The 18,400-nt window shown below is 35.6% G+C and overlaps 3 protein-coding genes across 3 annotated transcripts in view; all 3 read right to left on the reverse strand.

Annotated features, from left to right (window-relative positions):
* LOC104776520 (uncharacterized protein At1g24010-like) overlaps window positions 1-18,400 on the reverse strand; it is a 35,919-nt gene that overhangs the window by 2,508 nt on the left and 15,011 nt on the right. The window lies entirely within an intron of this gene.
* On the reverse strand, window positions 10,732-11,913 carry LOC104776521 (uncharacterized protein At1g24000-like). Its single transcript, XM_010500611.2, has 3 exons — window positions 11,638-11,913; window positions 11,253-11,546; window positions 10,732-11,168 (listed from the first exon to the last, which is right to left on the reverse strand). Exons 1-3 carry the CDS (start codon window positions 11,726-11,728, stop codon window positions 10,915-10,917), a joined length of 639 nt encoding a protein of 212 aa, XP_010498913.1. The 5' UTR covers window positions 11,729-11,913; the 3' UTR covers window positions 10,732-10,914.
* LOC104776523 (uncharacterized protein At1g24010-like) lies at window positions 13,561-14,324 on the reverse strand. The gene is made up of 2 exons (XM_010500612.3): window positions 14,164-14,324; window positions 13,561-14,069 (listed from the first exon to the last, which is right to left on the reverse strand). The coding sequence occupies exons 1-2, from the start codon at window positions 14,264-14,266 to the stop codon at window positions 13,747-13,749; spliced, it is 426 nt and encodes a 141-aa protein (XP_010498914.1). The 5' UTR covers window positions 14,267-14,324; the 3' UTR covers window positions 13,561-13,746.

Genomic DNA, 18,400 nt, shown 5'->3' on the forward strand with positions numbered 1-18,400 from the left:
ATAATTTTATGGTGAGAGAGTGAAACATAGATCATCTAGGGTTTAACTACGCTGAGTTATAGCCCATTAAGGGACATGACATGGATGGTTTTCTTATTAAAGTCTTTAATATATACATTAAGATACGGTTTATTTTTTATTTTTTCTTTGTTGAGGAAGCGGTTTACTTACTTTTCTTATAAAATACGGTTTATTATTTATAAACCTCTCTAGTATCGTTCAAATACTACGTACTGATATAATAATATTCATGGGCATATATCGTAAATACGTGACCTGTCTCTATATAATATACTCCGAAAACCAAACTCAACAATCATAAATAAGGATAACTCATGAGGATCCATTTTATTAAACTTTGTACTTAGATAAGTTTTATAGAGACCCACCCTTATATATCTTAGAGATTCAACTTTTAAGTGCTTTGCTTAAGGAGATATTCGTCTATCTCTTTGAAGTTCTTGACAGCAAAGTCCTTGATGACGTGTGGGTTAGCGATCTCATGGCTGGTCTTCTCAAACTCACCAGACCATTTCAGAAGGCTTCCACCGTCCTTATGAATAACTGTGATGTGGTTCCTTCGAATGTTTTGTAGTACTCCATCATTTCGCCACCAATGATGCTGTACAACATGCTTTTGTTCTCCAAATCCACTGCTTCGATCCTCTCATCCGATATCTTCACCAGTGGAGATCCTATATATACATGTAAAAGTAGAAATTAACATGTTTAACATATTTTGAATAATTTTATGGTGAGAGAGTGAAACATAGATCATCTAGGGTTTAACTACGCTGAGTTATAGCCCATTGAGGGACATGACATGGATGGTTATCTTATTAAAGTCTTTGATATATACATTTCTTCCACACTTGGTTTATTGAAAAATAAATGTCTTCTCGAATGAAGTACTTAATCTGATTGAGTGCGACCACATTTATGGTTCTCTGTCCATTCAATTTTGAAGTTCTTGACAGCAAAGTCCTTGATGACGTGTGGGTTAACGATCTCATGGCTGGTCTTCTCAAACTCACCAGACCATTTCAGAAGGCTTCCACCGTCCTTATGAATAACTGTGATGTGGTTCCTTCGAATGTTTTGTAGTACTCCATCATTTCGCCACCGATGATGCTGTGCAACATGCTTTTGTTCTCCAAATCCACTGCTTCGATCCTCTCATCCGATATCTTCACCAGTGGAGATCCTAAATATACTGGTAAAAGTAGAAATTAACATGGCTAACATATTTTGTATAATTTTATGGTAAGAGAGTGAAACATAGATCATCTAGGGTTTAACTACGCTGAGGGACATTAAGGGACATGACATGGATGGTTTTATTATTAAAGTCTTTAATAGTATATACATTTCTTCCGATCTAGAACCACACATGTTTTTTGAAAAATAAATGTCTTCTCGAATAAATAACTTAATCTGATTGAGTGCGACCACATTTATGGTTCTCTGTCCATTCAATTTTGCCATTTAGGAAATTATTCGAATCATGAGTAATGAATGGTTACAAACTAAGATAGAGTGAAACAATGTACCTTTAATTTAGATAATAAAACAACCAAATTGGATAATCCAATTTCAATTAATTATTATCCTTTTAAATGTACTTTATCTTGATAATCCAATTCATTTATTTAGATAATAAAACAACCAAATTGGATAGGTCCATATTTACTTTTATTTAATAATTTGTAAACGGTGGAGATGAATTTCTTACTTGAACAATGACTATCATCATAAATTATCATAAACTGTATGAATGATCGATATATATGCATGCATAGGGTTCTAGATAAATAATGATACTGAAATAAATAATTTACTCTTAGCCGGATCCGTCACTGTTTCGCAAATTTCATGTCAAATAGAATTGATACTGGCCGGATCTTGAGCTTCCTTCGCCAAATTGATTTTCCATCTGAGTCCAAGTAACAAAGCAATAAATAATGATATTGCATTGCATGGCAAGTCTCCATATGGTTCGTCTGGCTGATTGGCTCTACTCGTGTAACGACTCTTTAACGACTCTCTAGAAACAAGAAGATGTTTACATGTCCTTCTTTAAATATGGTTTATCTAGATATCCTAGGGGATAATCCGGGCTACGCCCGGTAAAAAATCTACCGACGTGTTAGATCTATATTTCACCCAAAAAAAACATAGAAGATTCCTAAACTTCGAATGCTTAGAAGATTTTTTTTTTTTTTTTTTTTCCATTTTGCTGAGGTAGATAGTTTATGGTTATTTTGTAGTCACAATATAGCATCTGATAATTTATGTATGATGTTAAAATTATAGCATCTGATATTTTATTTTGCTCATGACAAAAAAAAGGAAAGTTTTGGCCATAAAAGTCTTAAAAAACATTAGCAATGCCTTATGCTTTCTAGATCTTTTGGTCATCATAAAACACTGAACTAAAGGTACATCAGAAGACACCTTGAAGTTGTTCATGCCAGCACCCTTTTCACTAACTGTATTTATTTCAGAATCATATTCTACATCCTTCAACCCTCTATATGTATATCAAAAAAATTATGATACGGTATATATCAACCCAATTATATGTCAAAGTATCACCTACCTGGACATAAAAATACGCCCAACTATCGCAACCTCTGCGAACTATGAGAATTTTTTTCATGGTACGGTATAACTTTTGGATCTCTACCATGACCGACTTGTAAATGAATTTCTTTTGCTTGTACAACATTTGATGGGTTCGAAGGTAGATTATAGAAGGAACGGAAAATCAGTTGTTAGAGTGAAAAATGTAAATCATCCATGTAAACTACAATCATAAAAGACATGAAAAAATATCTCTTACCCAAATTTAGTCCTTGATTACAGAAGTCGATTGATGTGCATTCCCATTACATGATCATTGCCCTCATCGAGAACAGAATTCATGAAAGAGACATGTAACTTAACCATCAGTCCCATCAGTTCATCACTATATATTTTCTGATTTAGTTGAATATGTCAAATAAAAAAAGGAAAAAACTTGACAATATGTTTAAAACATATGACTATATTAGCTTCTGATTCTTATATATGTCATCTGACCGAGCTTTGTTACATTGTCTTGTTGTACTTTGAGGAAAACATATACGACGCCGAACTAACTTGTCACCAAGAAATTATTTATGTGCCAACCACTCGAACGATCATCAAGCTCACCCTTTGAATTAGCATTTTATTCACTTGTATGGCTATATTAGTGATGTTATCTTTGTTGTTGTCATCATCCCTTCTTGTTGGGTTTCTGAAAAAAATGTTTTGTGTGTCATCAGACGTTAATGCTCTTCTTACGAAAAGACCTCTAAGGTCGGCCGATGTATGCTTAAACGTTTTTTTTTTCAACCATACATTAAATTAGAAAATGACTCCGAGATTGGTTGCCCAAACTGGAGGGTAAGAATTTACAAAAGATAATTCTGAAACTAAAGATCTCGAAAAGCGAGCAAGACAGTATGCCCTTACATTTAACGCTCGCTGAATCCTGGTAAAAGTGAAGCCGGGAAGAGATGATCTGAAGTGGATGAAATCATCTAGCAAATTGGAGAAAGCGGGTCATTCCTCTGGAGACTGCACCATCACCACTAACTCTGCACAATCCGTCTCATAAGCAAGACAAATAACACCCGTATTGAGGAGAGACTCCATAGCCCAAATCAACGCTTGTAGTTCCGAGTGAAGGGGGGAAGGGCTTCGTCTAACACACCGAGCTCCCAAGAGTAACATCTTGTCCACACCATTGCAATACCACCAACCCTACCCCGTAAATCAATCTGAGGCCTTCCGATAAAACCAGAGGAACCTGGATTCCCGCGGAAAAGGACTTGGCCTCCTCCCACAACAACCTATCATTAGTAGCCTGATTAATCACGTCAATTGGCTCTGCCTGTGTTCCCTCAAAATTTTTTTTATTCCTATCCTTCCAAATTGACCATAAAATCCAAGGAAGACGAAAACCAATATCCGAAACTCCTGATTGAGAGGATGCCCGCCAGTAAATAAAGTCCAAATTTGTATACACTAAATCATAAGGGAAACCATCAGGAAGTAGTCTAACCTGGGACAACTCCCAGATCCTACGGGAAAGAAGACACTCAAAAAGATCATGATTAATAGTTTCAACCACAGAATCACATCGCTTACAAAGGGTATCACACCGCACACCCCGATAAGCAAGTCGTTCCAACACTGGAAGAAAACCAGAAGCTATCTGCCAGAAGAAATGTTGAATCTTCGGGGGAACTTCAAGTTTCCATGCTTGTGCCCTAAGGGCGTTACACGTCGGTCCATACTCAACTTCCCTAATCAAATCTCGTGCAAGTCGGTAGCCCGATTTAACCAAATATTTCCCTGTTTTTGTGGAATGCCAAATTAATCTATCCGGTTTAAAGGATTTACTTATAGGCATACTAAGGATAATTGGAATTTCCTCCGGATCCATAAACTCCTCGAGAATAGGTAAATGCCAATCCTTATTATGACAACCCATCCCGCGGACCCCACTAGCCCACCGCTAGCTACCCCAACGGACCGTCCATGGACCCCACTAGCCCATCGCTAGCTGCCCCAACAGACCCCAAGCTGGCCCTGTAGGACATCGATCCTAACCCCTCACCGTGGATATCCTAATCCACCAGTAGGTTATTGGTGCGCCAGGCGTTCCTCGAACCCAGGTCCTCACCCTTTAACAACCTTCCCACATGACAAGTTGCCACCAATTGAGCTGCAGATCAATTGGTGGCAACTTGTCCTGTGGGAAGGTTGTTAAAGGGTGGAGACCAGGGTTCGAGGAACGCCTGGCGTACCAATAACCTACTGTGGATTTGGATGAGTAGTTAAATTTGCCACGGTGAGGGGTTAGGATCGATGCCTTGCAGGGCCAGCTTGGGGTCCGTTGGGGCGGCTAACAGTGGGCTAGTGGGGTCCGCAGACGGTCTGTTGGGCGGCTAGCAATGAGGCTAGTGGGGTCCACAGGATGGGTTATCATATAAAAATCGATTTTTATGTGACAACCCGTCCTGCGACCCCACTAGCCTCATTGCTAGCCGCCCAAACGGACTCCAAGCTGGCCCTGCAGGGCATCGATCCTAATCCATCACTGTGGATATCCCAATCCACCAATAGGTTATTGGTGCGCCAGGCGTTCCTCGAACCATGGTCCCCACCCTTTAACAACCTTCCCACAGGACAAGTTGCCACCAATTGATCTGCCAGAGTTCGAGGAACGCCTGGCGCACCAATAACCTACTGGTAGATTGGGATATCCACAGTGATGGGTTATGATCGATGCCCTGCAGGGCCAGCTTGGAGTCCGTTGGGGCAGCTAGCGGTGGGCTAGTGGGGTCCGCGGGACGGGTTGTCACACTTATTAATTGGATTAATTAAATGATTAACCATTAAATTAGGGTGTAACACTTTCCCACGACAATTAGGTGGCCTTGGTGGATTATCCGACATCCAAGGGTCTCTCCATACAGAAGTATTACACCCAAAACCTATCACCACCCTTGCCCCATGTTCCACCAACCTTTTTGTCGAATAAATACTCCGCCAAGCAAACGAGGGAGAGCATGGTTTTGTGGCCGCTAGAGGATGTTTATTCCTAAAATATCGACCGCGCATTACCCTAGCCATTAAGGAAGATGGGTAGTTAATTAACCTCCAATACTGCTTGGCTAGCATCACATCATTAAACTGCTCTAGAGCACGAAAGCCCAAATCTCCTTCACATTTTTCCTCACACATTCTATCCCAAGCTACCCAGTGTAAGCCACATGCCTTATCATTAGATTTCCACCAAAATCGTGCAATAGCACTTGTTAATTTTGAAGTCAGTTCCTGCGGCAGCTTATAACATGACATAACATGTGTTGGGAGGGTCAACGCAACCGACTTAATCATGACCTCCTTACCACCTTTTGATAAATATTTTGCGGACCAACCATTCACACGTTCATCCATACGCTCGTTAACATAGCCAAAACCTTAGTTCGCGATCCTTGAAGATTCTCGGGAATACCCAAATAAGAACCCATACCACCTTCCGTAGCAATGCTAATAACAGATTTTATCTGTGATCTTATCTCAGGCGGAACACTCTTACCAAACATGATGGAAGACTTCGCCAGATTAACCTCTTGGCCCGAAGCTTTTCCATAATTTCCTATTATCTCCATAATTGTCTTACATTCCGTCGCCTCGGCTTTATAGAAGAACAAACTGTCATCCACAAACAGTAAGTGCGAAATGGTGGGACAATCCCGAGCTAGAGTGATACCCGTAATCTTTTTTCTGTTCAGCCTTTTTAATATTAGCGATCAATAGTGCAAAGTATAAACAAATACAGGGATAGAGGGTCCCCTGGCGCAAACCCCGCTGTGGTATAATATGTCCACGAGGCTGGCCATTAAAAAAGATTTTATACGAGACGGAAGAAACACACCACATAATCCAAGTTTATGCTTAAACGTTTTCAGTTTCAGTTTTTAGTTTCACAAGTCACCGAATGGTAAGAAAAAGTTTAAGAGTATTACCAAAAATATAAGTTGAAATCATGTGATGAGTTATATTTTGTTCCCTACTCCCTAATTTTTTGTGATATGTGGCCGAGGATGGAGACTAAAATTATGTACTCATGATCCCATAACTTTAGTATTTTTTAACTTTTCGTATATATTGTGTTTGATTTCAAAAAGAAAGATACTTCAAGTGAGTAGGTAAATAGTCATGGCATTAAAACGACAAACAAAAGTTTATTTAAACACTCATATCCCTTATAAAACCACATCACATTTGCTGGACATAATTTTCTAGCTAAAGAACACGCTTAGAAAATATTACGTACAACACGTTGATCTATAGCCATCTAGCACTCTAAACTTTGTAATGTGGCCCATGTTTGTGATGTTTAATAAGTATGGCTTGAAACTTGTACCCAGAAAAATCATTTCAAGGTTTCGAGTGAGTGGATACTTTTTCTCTTTGCATTAACCATGGTCCGAAAAACTAAAAGAAGTTAATTAGAAGTGTTAGGAAAGCGAGGGTCAAATCTATAATCTTAATCACCTTGGTTAAACCCTGCTTGACTTGACCAATTCAAAGAAGATTTGAATATACCTTCGAGGCAATAATTAGTAGGAGTTGTATGCATGTTTTGATTTTCCATGCTTTTTGGATATTCTCTTCCGAATTTCAGGTTTGGAGGGTAGCAGGCTAGCAGCGCTTTCTTTCTTCACTTGATGACCTTGTTCGTATACACGCATACATCAATTTCGTTAGTATAAATACAACTGCAAATAATAGAAAATGGCAAGTTGTACACCGTAATATGAGATTACCTAGAAAAAAATCAGAATAATATGTGGATGGGAGAATTAAGAAAGATTGACCCGATCGAGTTGGATGGATCAGTAGCAAACTGAAATATCCTCTTCTAAATCAAATGCCAATCTTTTCATCTTTGACTTAGTTTTCATGGCGCTTAAATATGCACAGAAAATACTATACATAGTCTTCATGGCGCTCTCCCCTTGCCTACTTCGTCTTCTTCAAAGAAAATGCATAGTATTCTTGTAAGGAACAAACTTTAAGTACCATACTTTTTTGACTCACCTACACAAAGTGTGACAAAGTCTAATGATAAAGTGGATCAACCGCAAATGCATCTGCTAGAAAGAATTGTTATTGAAATATATTTATTCAAAGTTTCTACAAAAGAGAGAAGGGAGTTAAGCTGTAAATTACCACTGCAAGTTCAGAATTCATGATCCAATATTACTATCTACTATTTGAGGTAGTGTTCTTGTATCAAAAACATTCTTAAGGTCTATTTTTAAAATGCATGTTATATATAATTTAAACTTGCATAATGATTATTTCAAAGAAAAAAAGGCAAGTGTTAATGAGTCACATGGTCAATGATTTGCAGCTGCAAAAACAGAAGCACTGTGAAAACAAAACAACAAAAAGAACATGGCAGGAAGTGAATTATAGATGCACTAACCAGTGCTTTAGGATCTGATAGATTGAAGAACAATCGCAAATGTAAACAAAGACTATATTCAATTAGAATTAGATCCAAGAGTTACAGAGATTGTAATCGAGAATCACAAGAGAGAATATGGAACTGTTTGATTGTTTAATCTGAATAAGCAACGATCAACATTGATCGATACCTGAGCACATCACCCAGGAGCTCAAGAACATCTCTTGAAACTTACAAACTCAGATTTAACATAAAAGAGAAGAAAGACTCAACGATCCTATTTATTCTTCTTTCTTCACAACGGCAAACCTTCTCCCTCAAACCGAGTCTTCATTTCCACTTGCAACCTGCTGACGTGGCAACTCAGAACTCTCCTCCTCAATGTTTGAATTCTCCAACGGCTTCCTCCTATAATAAGCCTGATGAACCGTATCAGGATCATGCTCATCTTGTTTTTCTCCATAGCTAGAGTTGTGCGAAGACAACTTAAGAGATTCAGAACCCAGATTCTTTGGATGATATATGATGTTCCATCTTTGGTAACGAATTAGCCAACAAAATAGACTCTATGCAAAAGCGTTTGTACCTGCTCCGTAGCTCTCTGGCCTGCTTCCTCAAGTCTTTTCTTCTAGACAATTTTACTGTTAAGTTTCTCACTCAAATAATCTTCGGACCATTCTATCCATGTATCTTCTCCGTCTGCTTCCTTAAATTAGTGAAAAGGAGATGAAAGAGTCAAGATTTATAATGTATATAGATGTAATCCATAAAAGAAAGAAAACAAAAGAAAAACTGAGTTCAGAATTAATGATGTAAATCTCTTACCTGCTTGGCTAGCAACTCATCTTCCGCCTGAAATAGCCAAAAACATTACAAACCTAATCAATATAATGCATGGGTGTCAGTGACTCAGTGTCACATAAAATGTTTTTTTTTTTAAATAATTACCTTATCTATTTGGTGTTCCACGTTCAGGAAGTTCTGCTTTAACTGAACTTCAAGGGACTACAGCTCCGGCTAACTCAAACCGTAGACATACTCACCAATCAATCTCCTGGAAAAATAAAACCAGTATATATATATATGAAGCAGAAAACGACCATGAGAGACACACTCACCATCCATTAGTTCAGTGGCAATCGTTGAGAAGAGGAGAGCAAGCTAGTGCTGAAGTGCATATATGTATTGTAATTACCAAAGCTTCATGATCTTGTTCTTGTGGCCATTTAAGAGAGCTATATATCAATTGCAAACATAGAAGACGAAGAAGAAGTCATGACTTTTTTTCTTTGGATTTTCTCATTAAGATTCAGGTTCTAAGATCCAAATCCAATAAGACACACATCTATTACAGAAAACGAAGCACAGATAACGAAAACAAAGAAACCCTAGAAAGCAGAATTAAGGAGAGATGTCCTACCAAGAGAATCCAGATTTTAGATAATAATTGTCGGATATTACGTTACTTACATGGAGGAATTGAACATGGACTTATGTGATCTCTGTCACCTTCTTCGTTCCGCTAGCTTGCCTATCGATTTATTATTTTAGTTTTGCATGTGTATGCCCCTTTCTTCGATCAGTTTCTCTAGTTTTTACACAACAATTGGAAAACCATTGACGGCTCTGGTGGCGACGGAATTTGGAAAACCATTGATGGGCCTCTGGTGGCGACGGTTCGTTTTTGGTGGAGACAAAATCTAGCCGCCGTTGATCGGATGGACAGTCGGATTGGGGAGGTAGCATTGAAAAGGAGAGTTAGATTAACTGATGGGGAGATTAAGTGATTTTTTTTAAGTGGATTGTTAACTCAAGGGACGATGAATGATAATGAAGCATTATAGTTCGATGATTAAGAAAAATAAGAGGAAGAAGAATAAGACATTTAGGCGACAATAATGGGATTATAGATTTTTTAGAATAGAATTTTTGCCTTTGCCACGTGGTAATCTAAAAATGAGTTTTAAAAATCTGATGTGGATGGCTGGGGAGTTTCAAATAACCCCTTAGTAAGTAATACGGTTTCTTTTATTTTTTAGGAAGTGGTATATTTTTTTTATTATAAAATACCGTTTAATTATAAATCTCTCTGATATACTCCGTATTGGTATTATAATTACAATGGGCATATTCTACTTCTCTGATTCTGAATCAGTGGCGGTGGAAAGATTAAAAAAAAAATATACTGTGGCAATGTGCTAACCGCTAAGTAAGTAACCATCATAAACGTAAAAAAAAACGATGGGCTAATTTGTATATGACAGTGAAAACTGATATCTCAAAAGCATATGATCGTATGGAGTGGCAGTTTTCATATAAGACACAATGCAACACATGGGGTATGGGGCCAAGTGGATCAACTGGGTAATGCAAGTAACCATTATAAACGTATCCATCCATACATAGTGGTTAATAGTAAAGGTCTTTTCAACCGACCAACTTAAATCAATTTTTCCTATAAAAACATTTTTACTACCGTAAACACAAATCTAGTCATCATTATGACGATACATTGTAAATACATAACAACGTAAACTATAGTGTAGATTGAAAGTGGTTCTGTAGTTTTGAAACAAATATCTACTCAAGTTGCCTTCTCCATAATTTTTAAGGTAAAGGAGAACATGAGAATATATCTTTATTAAGCAAACAAGTTGCATAAGCCGCCAATTTGCTCACTCAGTTGTGAAAATTATAATCATTCGGTCCATCAATAATATGCCAATAGATGTTTTATTATAATATAGCTATACGATCGAGTCCATACATCCCCAAAATACCAAACGTTTATAAGAGATCGTGCAGAATATACTGCAATAAATGTATAGATATGTATGCCTTTTATTTAGACGACGTTTTGCAATGTACGTAGACGAACCTTGCAAGTTAGGACGTATTTATTTAAGGATTTTGGCATCGAGCATCTTGAAGAGATAAGCAGCTGTGTTGAAGGGTAGATAATCGTCGTCGATGTCACCAGAAATCTTTCCGAACACTACGGTCAATTTAACGTGGCTACCATCACCATCTTCCGAAGGCGTAACGACGATGGTTATTTTGAACGTCTTGTAGTTCCTCAAGATAACACTGGAGATGAGGTTTACCGTAGTTTTCCTATTCGTCCAATCCTCAGCCTCGATCTCCACCTCATCTTTTATAGTGAAAACATAGTGATTAGGGATCTAATCGAGAGAAATGATGAATCAGTGAGATATATGTAATATAAAAAAGTTACCATCATCTTTTACTGCTTCCATGAAAGCTTTAAACAATTCTTCTGCCGGAGACTTACGATTAAACTCAACAGTTCTTGAAATTGTGTTGTTGGAGATGTGTGGGTCGACGTGGAAGTCATCGGAAATCTTCTCGATCTTGCCGGTCCATTTCACACGGCTGCCTTCGCCGTCATCCCTAGGAGTAATGGTGGCGGTTAATTTGAACGTCTTGTACTTCCTCAAAATTTCAGAGCTGATCACATTTATCGTAAGTTCTCTTTTCTCCCAATCCTCAGCCTCGATCTCCACCTCATCTTATGTTGAAACATAGAAATTAAAGGTTTAGTCGAAAAAATAGTTAGCAGATTAATCAATAAGATGTATGTAATACTGTTGAAGACTTACCATTGTCTTTTATTGCTTTCATGAAATCTTTAAACAGGTCGTCCGCCTGAGACTTCACGTCAAACTCATGAGTAGGTTCGTTTAGTGCCATTCTCTATTTTTATTTTTATTTTTTTGAAGTCTATGTTATGTGTGGGTTTGATAATAACCTTCTCAGTATAATGAATGTGGTTATATAGAAAGACAGAGGTTTATGACAGTTACATTAAATAAAATCACCTAACGCCACCCATCTAACTTTTTCACTCTGTAGAATCTTTTAAAACCTACAGCTTCAGTATTTGAATTGCAGACCACATTGATTTGCAGACTAATGTGGTACATGGGAGTAAATAAAATTTGCAGACCACATTGATTTCAACAGCCTAATTTGTGTATCGATTAACTCAATCTAGCAAGTGCTTTACTTAAATTATTTTGTTTTGAGATACATTTTTAGAAATATATGATCACTAGTAAAATTCTTCTTAAATGACTCTTGCTCTATGAGCTTCATGTTACACAAAACGCGTTATATTATTTTGTCTTTTTATAGTATACGATTATCAACCCATGTGAACTTTATGAACTTAGAATATTTGTGAATAACCAAATTATTTTATCGGCTTAGTTTAGCTATTAACTTAAACCATAAGCAATTAATTTACATTTCTTCTGCTAAGAAGAAAAAACAAAATACTTTCTACATATATAAAAAAAGTAATATCTTTGGTGAGGTGAAAAAACCTTTAATATGCATTTGACTGTATGGTCAACTTTTTAAACTTTTCCCTTGATTTTGATTTGCCATTTTTCTTATGTCACAGAGATTCTTTTATTTCTTATGTTTGGTATTTTTTCATTTATTAACAAAACTAACCAGAATGGCCAAGTCAAGAGTTGTTTTACCCATTTGATTTTTATTGTATGTAATGGAGAATTGCATATCGCACATATCTCAGTTAGCCATTTGATAAAACGTGGATTAACTGAACCCTTTTATTAGAATCGTCAATATAACGAAAATAATATTATTTATTTATTTATGCATGGCTTTGATGAGAAGTCAATTAATTAGGGTTTTGTTTTCAAAAAAAAAAAATTATTGAGATTTTATGCAATGGTTAAGAGTTACCGTTATCTTCAACAGGGTGATTCGAGATCCCGAGGAATTTTTTATAGAAATTGTCCACCGGAGACTCAACGTCATATCTCTAGTTACAGCACCACCCAGTGCCATCCCGAAGTTTGGGTTGGATTCAGATATACCTAAATAACTTATTTTAAAGAAAATGTGAGTCATGTGAATATAAAAAAATGTGAATGTGATGAAGTTATAATGGATTTACAATTTAATTTTTAATTTATCTAGATATTTTATTAAAATAATAAATTTTCAACACACGAAGAAAAAACCCAAAATACATTGCTTTTGATATTAAAATGATAAACTTAATTTTCATAACAAGAGTAAAAAAGTTATCGATTATATATGAATGTCTATTAATAATAATAAAGTTTTGATAGTCTCTTTGAATTAAAGTAGCTACTGAAAGAGTATGTCTGATTGGCTAGAAACCTTTTGGTCCGCAAAACATTGTAGGTAAATCTATATGTGACTATCTATCTTGGTCCAAAAGAATTTGTAAATGGTTATGACTGTCTAAGGTTGTCTACTGTTTTTCTTCATGGAGATTCTTAATCGTGAGTATATTTTATATTTCAATTCTTTTTTTGATAATTCTTTTCTTTAAACAAACTAACACAACCAAATTGGATAGTTAATTCTATATGCGTTCTCTGTCCTTGTGCTTTTAAAGTAGTGGTGGCGAATCGGATTTTCGTACTAAAACAATGAATTGTTACATAATCCGTAGCAATATAATCAAACATGGATAAACTTAATTAACCATAATATTAAAAATCGTCGCCATAACAATAATATGCATGCAAATCGATACTCGATATATTATATATTATGTATTTTAAAGCTTTATTATGAGTAAATACATGCGAAATGCCCAACCATTATTAACCATGACTAGTCCATATACCGCAATAAGCGTACGTAGAGATATAGATAGCTATATAAACGGGGTTCTACCCTGTTAACACTTAATTAAGATAATTCTAATTAATAGTTTCAAGAAGATACGCATCCATCTCTGTAAAGAAATCAACAAACGTGTTCACGATGGATTTTGGATCTTCGATGTTAGAGCTGATCTTCTCGTACTTTACAGTGAATATCCCACGGCTACGGTTATTGTCTTCCACATGAATGATGGTCATGGTTCCTTCGAGCTTCTTGTACCCATCCAGGTTTTGCCACGTGGACACGCTATGGCTGACATTTCCTTCGAGCGACTCGTACCACTCCGAGACTTGAAAGCCCTCGATTCTAAACGTAGTTTTTTTCTTCTCGGAAGGTAAAGCCTCAATCTCCTCCGTGACTATCGTGAAACATAGAAACTAGAGTTTTAATCAAGAAATACATGATATGAATCAATGAGATGTGTACATATAAGTAATGGAGAAGATCGTTACCATTGCCTTTAGGGAGATCTAGTATGTTGATGCATGTTTGAAAGAATTCGTTCGCCGGAGACTTTATGTAAAAATCAGTAGACAAATATCCATTTAGTGTCATTATCCCTGTCTCGCTCTTCTTTGTTTTCTTATGGGGTATATGTTGTGTGGGTTTGATAAGAATCTTCTCAATGAAGGTGTTTATATAGAAAAAAAATTCTGAAAATTACACTAATTATTTTTACCTAAACCCACCATATAACATTTTTACCATATCGATTTTTTACAAAATTTAACCATAAGCTTAACAGACATGTGACAGCTATAAACATATATACAATCAGCTTAATTGATTTACCCAATTATTTAGTTAATATTGTATATGGGAGCTTTCATCTACCTAGTTGATGCCTTGTAAACGAACTTTTAAAAAGTGGATGGAAAAGAAAAATGGAGATTTTTGAAAAATATCAACTTTTTTAATTTTTCCTTTAGTTTTTTTTTAAAATTAAAAATAGTTTTACATGCAAAATTTTAAAAGACTAATGAAATGAGAAAAAAAACTAATGAAATAAAATTAAAATAAATAACAAAAAATAATTATAAACACAAATTAAAAATTAAATAGAAATTTATAAAGGTTCCTCAAAAGTTTACGAAGAGTAACCAAAATAATTACGGTGTGAGTCTAAACAAATGTGATTGCTTCGTTGGATATGAGACTTAATTTGTGTTCATCAAGCTGTTTTTAAGTCAGAAAAGACAATGCTTGAGTGTGCGGTGAGTAACAGACTCGTTAGTCATTTTATACTTTATTACTCACTAATTGGTATTTGTTCATAATGTAATAAAGTATATTCATTATGTACAATGCTTGAATCTGACTAAAGAGTCTGTTAACGAGTATATTCATTGAATAGACTAACGATTCTGTTGAAGTATATTACTTTATTACTCACTAATGGGTATTTCCTCATAATGACTAACGAGTCTGTTAAAGTAGAATGGATATCTACGCGGAAGAATATTTTTATCTGTGGTGCTACTTTATTGCATCTGCTTAATTTTTTAGCAAGTAACTAAAACCATTCAACAAGCAAAAAAAAAGTGACTAATTTTTGACTTACAAGTTACAAATGTCGTCAAATAAATGTCACTAAATGCTCAAGTCACGTCAACAATTTCAAATAACCAACTTTAATTTCATTACTAAACATTACATTTTGGAAAAAAAAGTAAACCAAAAAAAAAATTTGATTATTGATTATGTATAAGTTCTAATGTGCTTGATTATTTAAACATATATTCAAGACTTTAATTAGTAATATCACGAGTAACCTAGTTTTCATATTGGACAAGTCTCTTACTTGTGGTTTGCTAATAATAACATTTTGGTTACGAATGTCTTTGCATGTACTGTATATGTGTATTGCACTGTTGATGCAGCGTATTATTCATTATTGTTAGGCCTAGGTGTTGTGTTTCTTGCCCAACAAGTTACGGATTGGACGTAGGTGTTTACGTAGCTCTCAATTAGGATTTATGTTAATTTTCTATTTTTATTTTGGAAGAAGATATACTTTTTTACTTTTATGATTAGGATTAGAATATTTGGTGTTTATCTTCTTTCCTTAGTTTTATATTTGATTATCTCTTATAAAAGGGATGGAACCCTCACATGTATAGATAACTTTGAATTGAATAAAGAGTTAATTTGAAGAGAGCTTTGTATAAGCCTAGAGAGGATGATTCTCATACCCATAAAGATCTTACCTTGAGTAGGACCTGAGAGGAGGACTCTCATCCCTATCCATTCTTAGCTTTCGCACCGCATCAACCGTCTAGAATTGTGCATTGTTTTTTTCTTATGTCATGGAGATTCAAATTAACTCTTTACATTTTTTAATTTCAATTTATTCTTAAAACTCGACAATTGGGTTAATTTCTTACTTAGACAATGAATTGCATAATTCACATATGTCACTTACCCAATAATAAAACATGGATTAATAAATGATCCCTTTTATTAGAATTTTATCGTCGATGCAACAATAATATGCAGATCAATATGATAATTATGCATCTTGAAAGCTTCAAGAGCAAATAAATACTTCCTATATGCCAACCATAATTAAACGATAACTAGTATCATAACTTATTATAAACTGTATGATCGATATATACTTTGTTTGACTATTTCGGATCATTTCTAAGGATTTGAGAAGATTCTCTCATCCAATACCTCCCCCTTAGTTTAATTTAATATTTCTAATTGACTAGAGACTGGAAAAAATGTAATTTATTCATTAGAACATGGTATTGTGGATTGTTTTTCTGAATTAATGATTTTTTTTTTTTTTTTTTGCAAAATTTGTTTAAGTTGTATTTGAGATATTTTTTAATTCATAAAGACTTAATAACAACAGAAATGTGATTTATCTATGTAACTGTTGTCATATACTATTAACAAATTTGCAAAGAAAATGAATCAACAAAATATTTTGGTTCCGTTGCAAGCGAGAATTTTTTTCGGTGTCTTAACTCAAAATGACAATACATGATCGTGACTCGTTTATGAAATATCTGTCCCCACTTATTGTCTCTCTCGCCAAAAACTTCTGTTTTTCTACAAAATGAATTTGTTAGAATGTACCTACTACTACATGGGACTAAATCTTATATTAGATTTTAAAAGAAAAAACAAATCAATCATGATTTAAAGGAACAAAGTTCATACATTTGCAGCTGGAGAAAGACACCATGAGAGAAGCAAGGAGATATATGAGAAGCTGGCTGAGTTAGGGGAAGAGATGGAGAAAGCAGGTTATGTTGCGGACACGAGCTTTGTTCTAAGAGAAGTGGACAGAGACGAGAAGAATCAGACCATAAGGTATCATAGTGAGAGATTAGCTATTGCTTTTGGACTGATCACGTTTCCGGCTGATAGACCAATCCGGGTGATGAAGAATCTGCGTGTTTGCGGTGATTGCCATAACGCAATCAAGTTCATGTCCATATGTACGGGACGAGTGATCATTGTTAGAGATAACAATCGGTTTCATCGGTTTGAAGATGGCAAATGTTCTTGTAATGACTATTGGTGAAGAAGACAACAAACGATAATTGATTTATATTTAAACACAACGTCTACTTCTTCTTCTTGATCATCATTAGTTGTAGGATAAAATCACTAAATATTTTAAAAATAAAATCATTACTTATGTATCAAGCTATGTATGTTTTTATTAGGGACTAAATGTGTTTCCAGACATACCAGTTAGCACTAATAAGACTATTTTTTTTGTAGACCATTAGCAAAATTCTCATTAGAGAAGTTAGCCATAAGAAAGGATAACTTGGCTCAAGCAGGACTATCTTGGCTTTAATTACGTTTGAACTGTTGGAATGGGAGAGGCCGCGCGAACGCAGGCCTCAACAACAAATCATGACGTAGGATCTTCCTCTTGGGAAGACCTTAAGCTAACTTACTTAAAGTGCAATGGAAGTCACACACCTTAATGATCATGTGTTGACCTTCGCTTGTTTTATACTACAAAAGAGATATCTATCATGTGTCCAAGTAAGTAATTTTTAATGATCGACCTTCGCTTCTTTTATACTACAAAAGAGATATCTATCATCGTGAAACTTCCGATGTGGGATAAGCGACTTCTACTAAAAAGCACGAAGGGATGGGCCTTAATGACTTTATTGCGGCCCATATCAAAGATATTGAACCGGGTTCAGTTAAACCGGAATAAATTGGGTCTCTAACCAGAGACGACGACTCGAAAATAAAAGAAGTTTGATTTGTTTGATAAACTGGATCTTGAGCCACTAAATTGATTCTTCATCCGAGTCCAAGTAGCAAAGCAATAAATATAGTTGCTCATTGCATGAGATGATGGCAAGTCGTCTCGTCTCCATTGATCCGAATGTCTTTGCTCGTGCTCGACCGTCAAACTCAAACCACATTAATAAGTCATTACTTAGATAAGTTTAATAGAGACTCATGAGGATCCATAGTATTTAACTTTTTACTTAGATAAGTTTTATAGAGACCCACACTTATATATCTTAAAGATTCAACTTTTAAGTGCTTTGCTTAAGGACATATTCGTCTATCTCTTTGAAGTTCTTGACAGCAAAGTCCTTGATCTCATGGCTGGTCTTCTCAAACTCACCAGACCATTTCAGAAGGCTTCCACCGTCCTTAGGAATAACTGTGATGTGGTTCCTTCAAATGTTTTGTAGT

This window comes from Camelina sativa, chromosome 3 (assembly GCF_030686135.1).
Source record: "Camelina sativa cultivar CO46 ecotype springtype chromosome 3, ASM3068613v1".
In the NCBI taxonomy this organism is placed as follows: domain Eukaryota; kingdom Viridiplantae; phylum Streptophyta; class Magnoliopsida; order Brassicales; family Brassicaceae; genus Camelina; species Camelina sativa.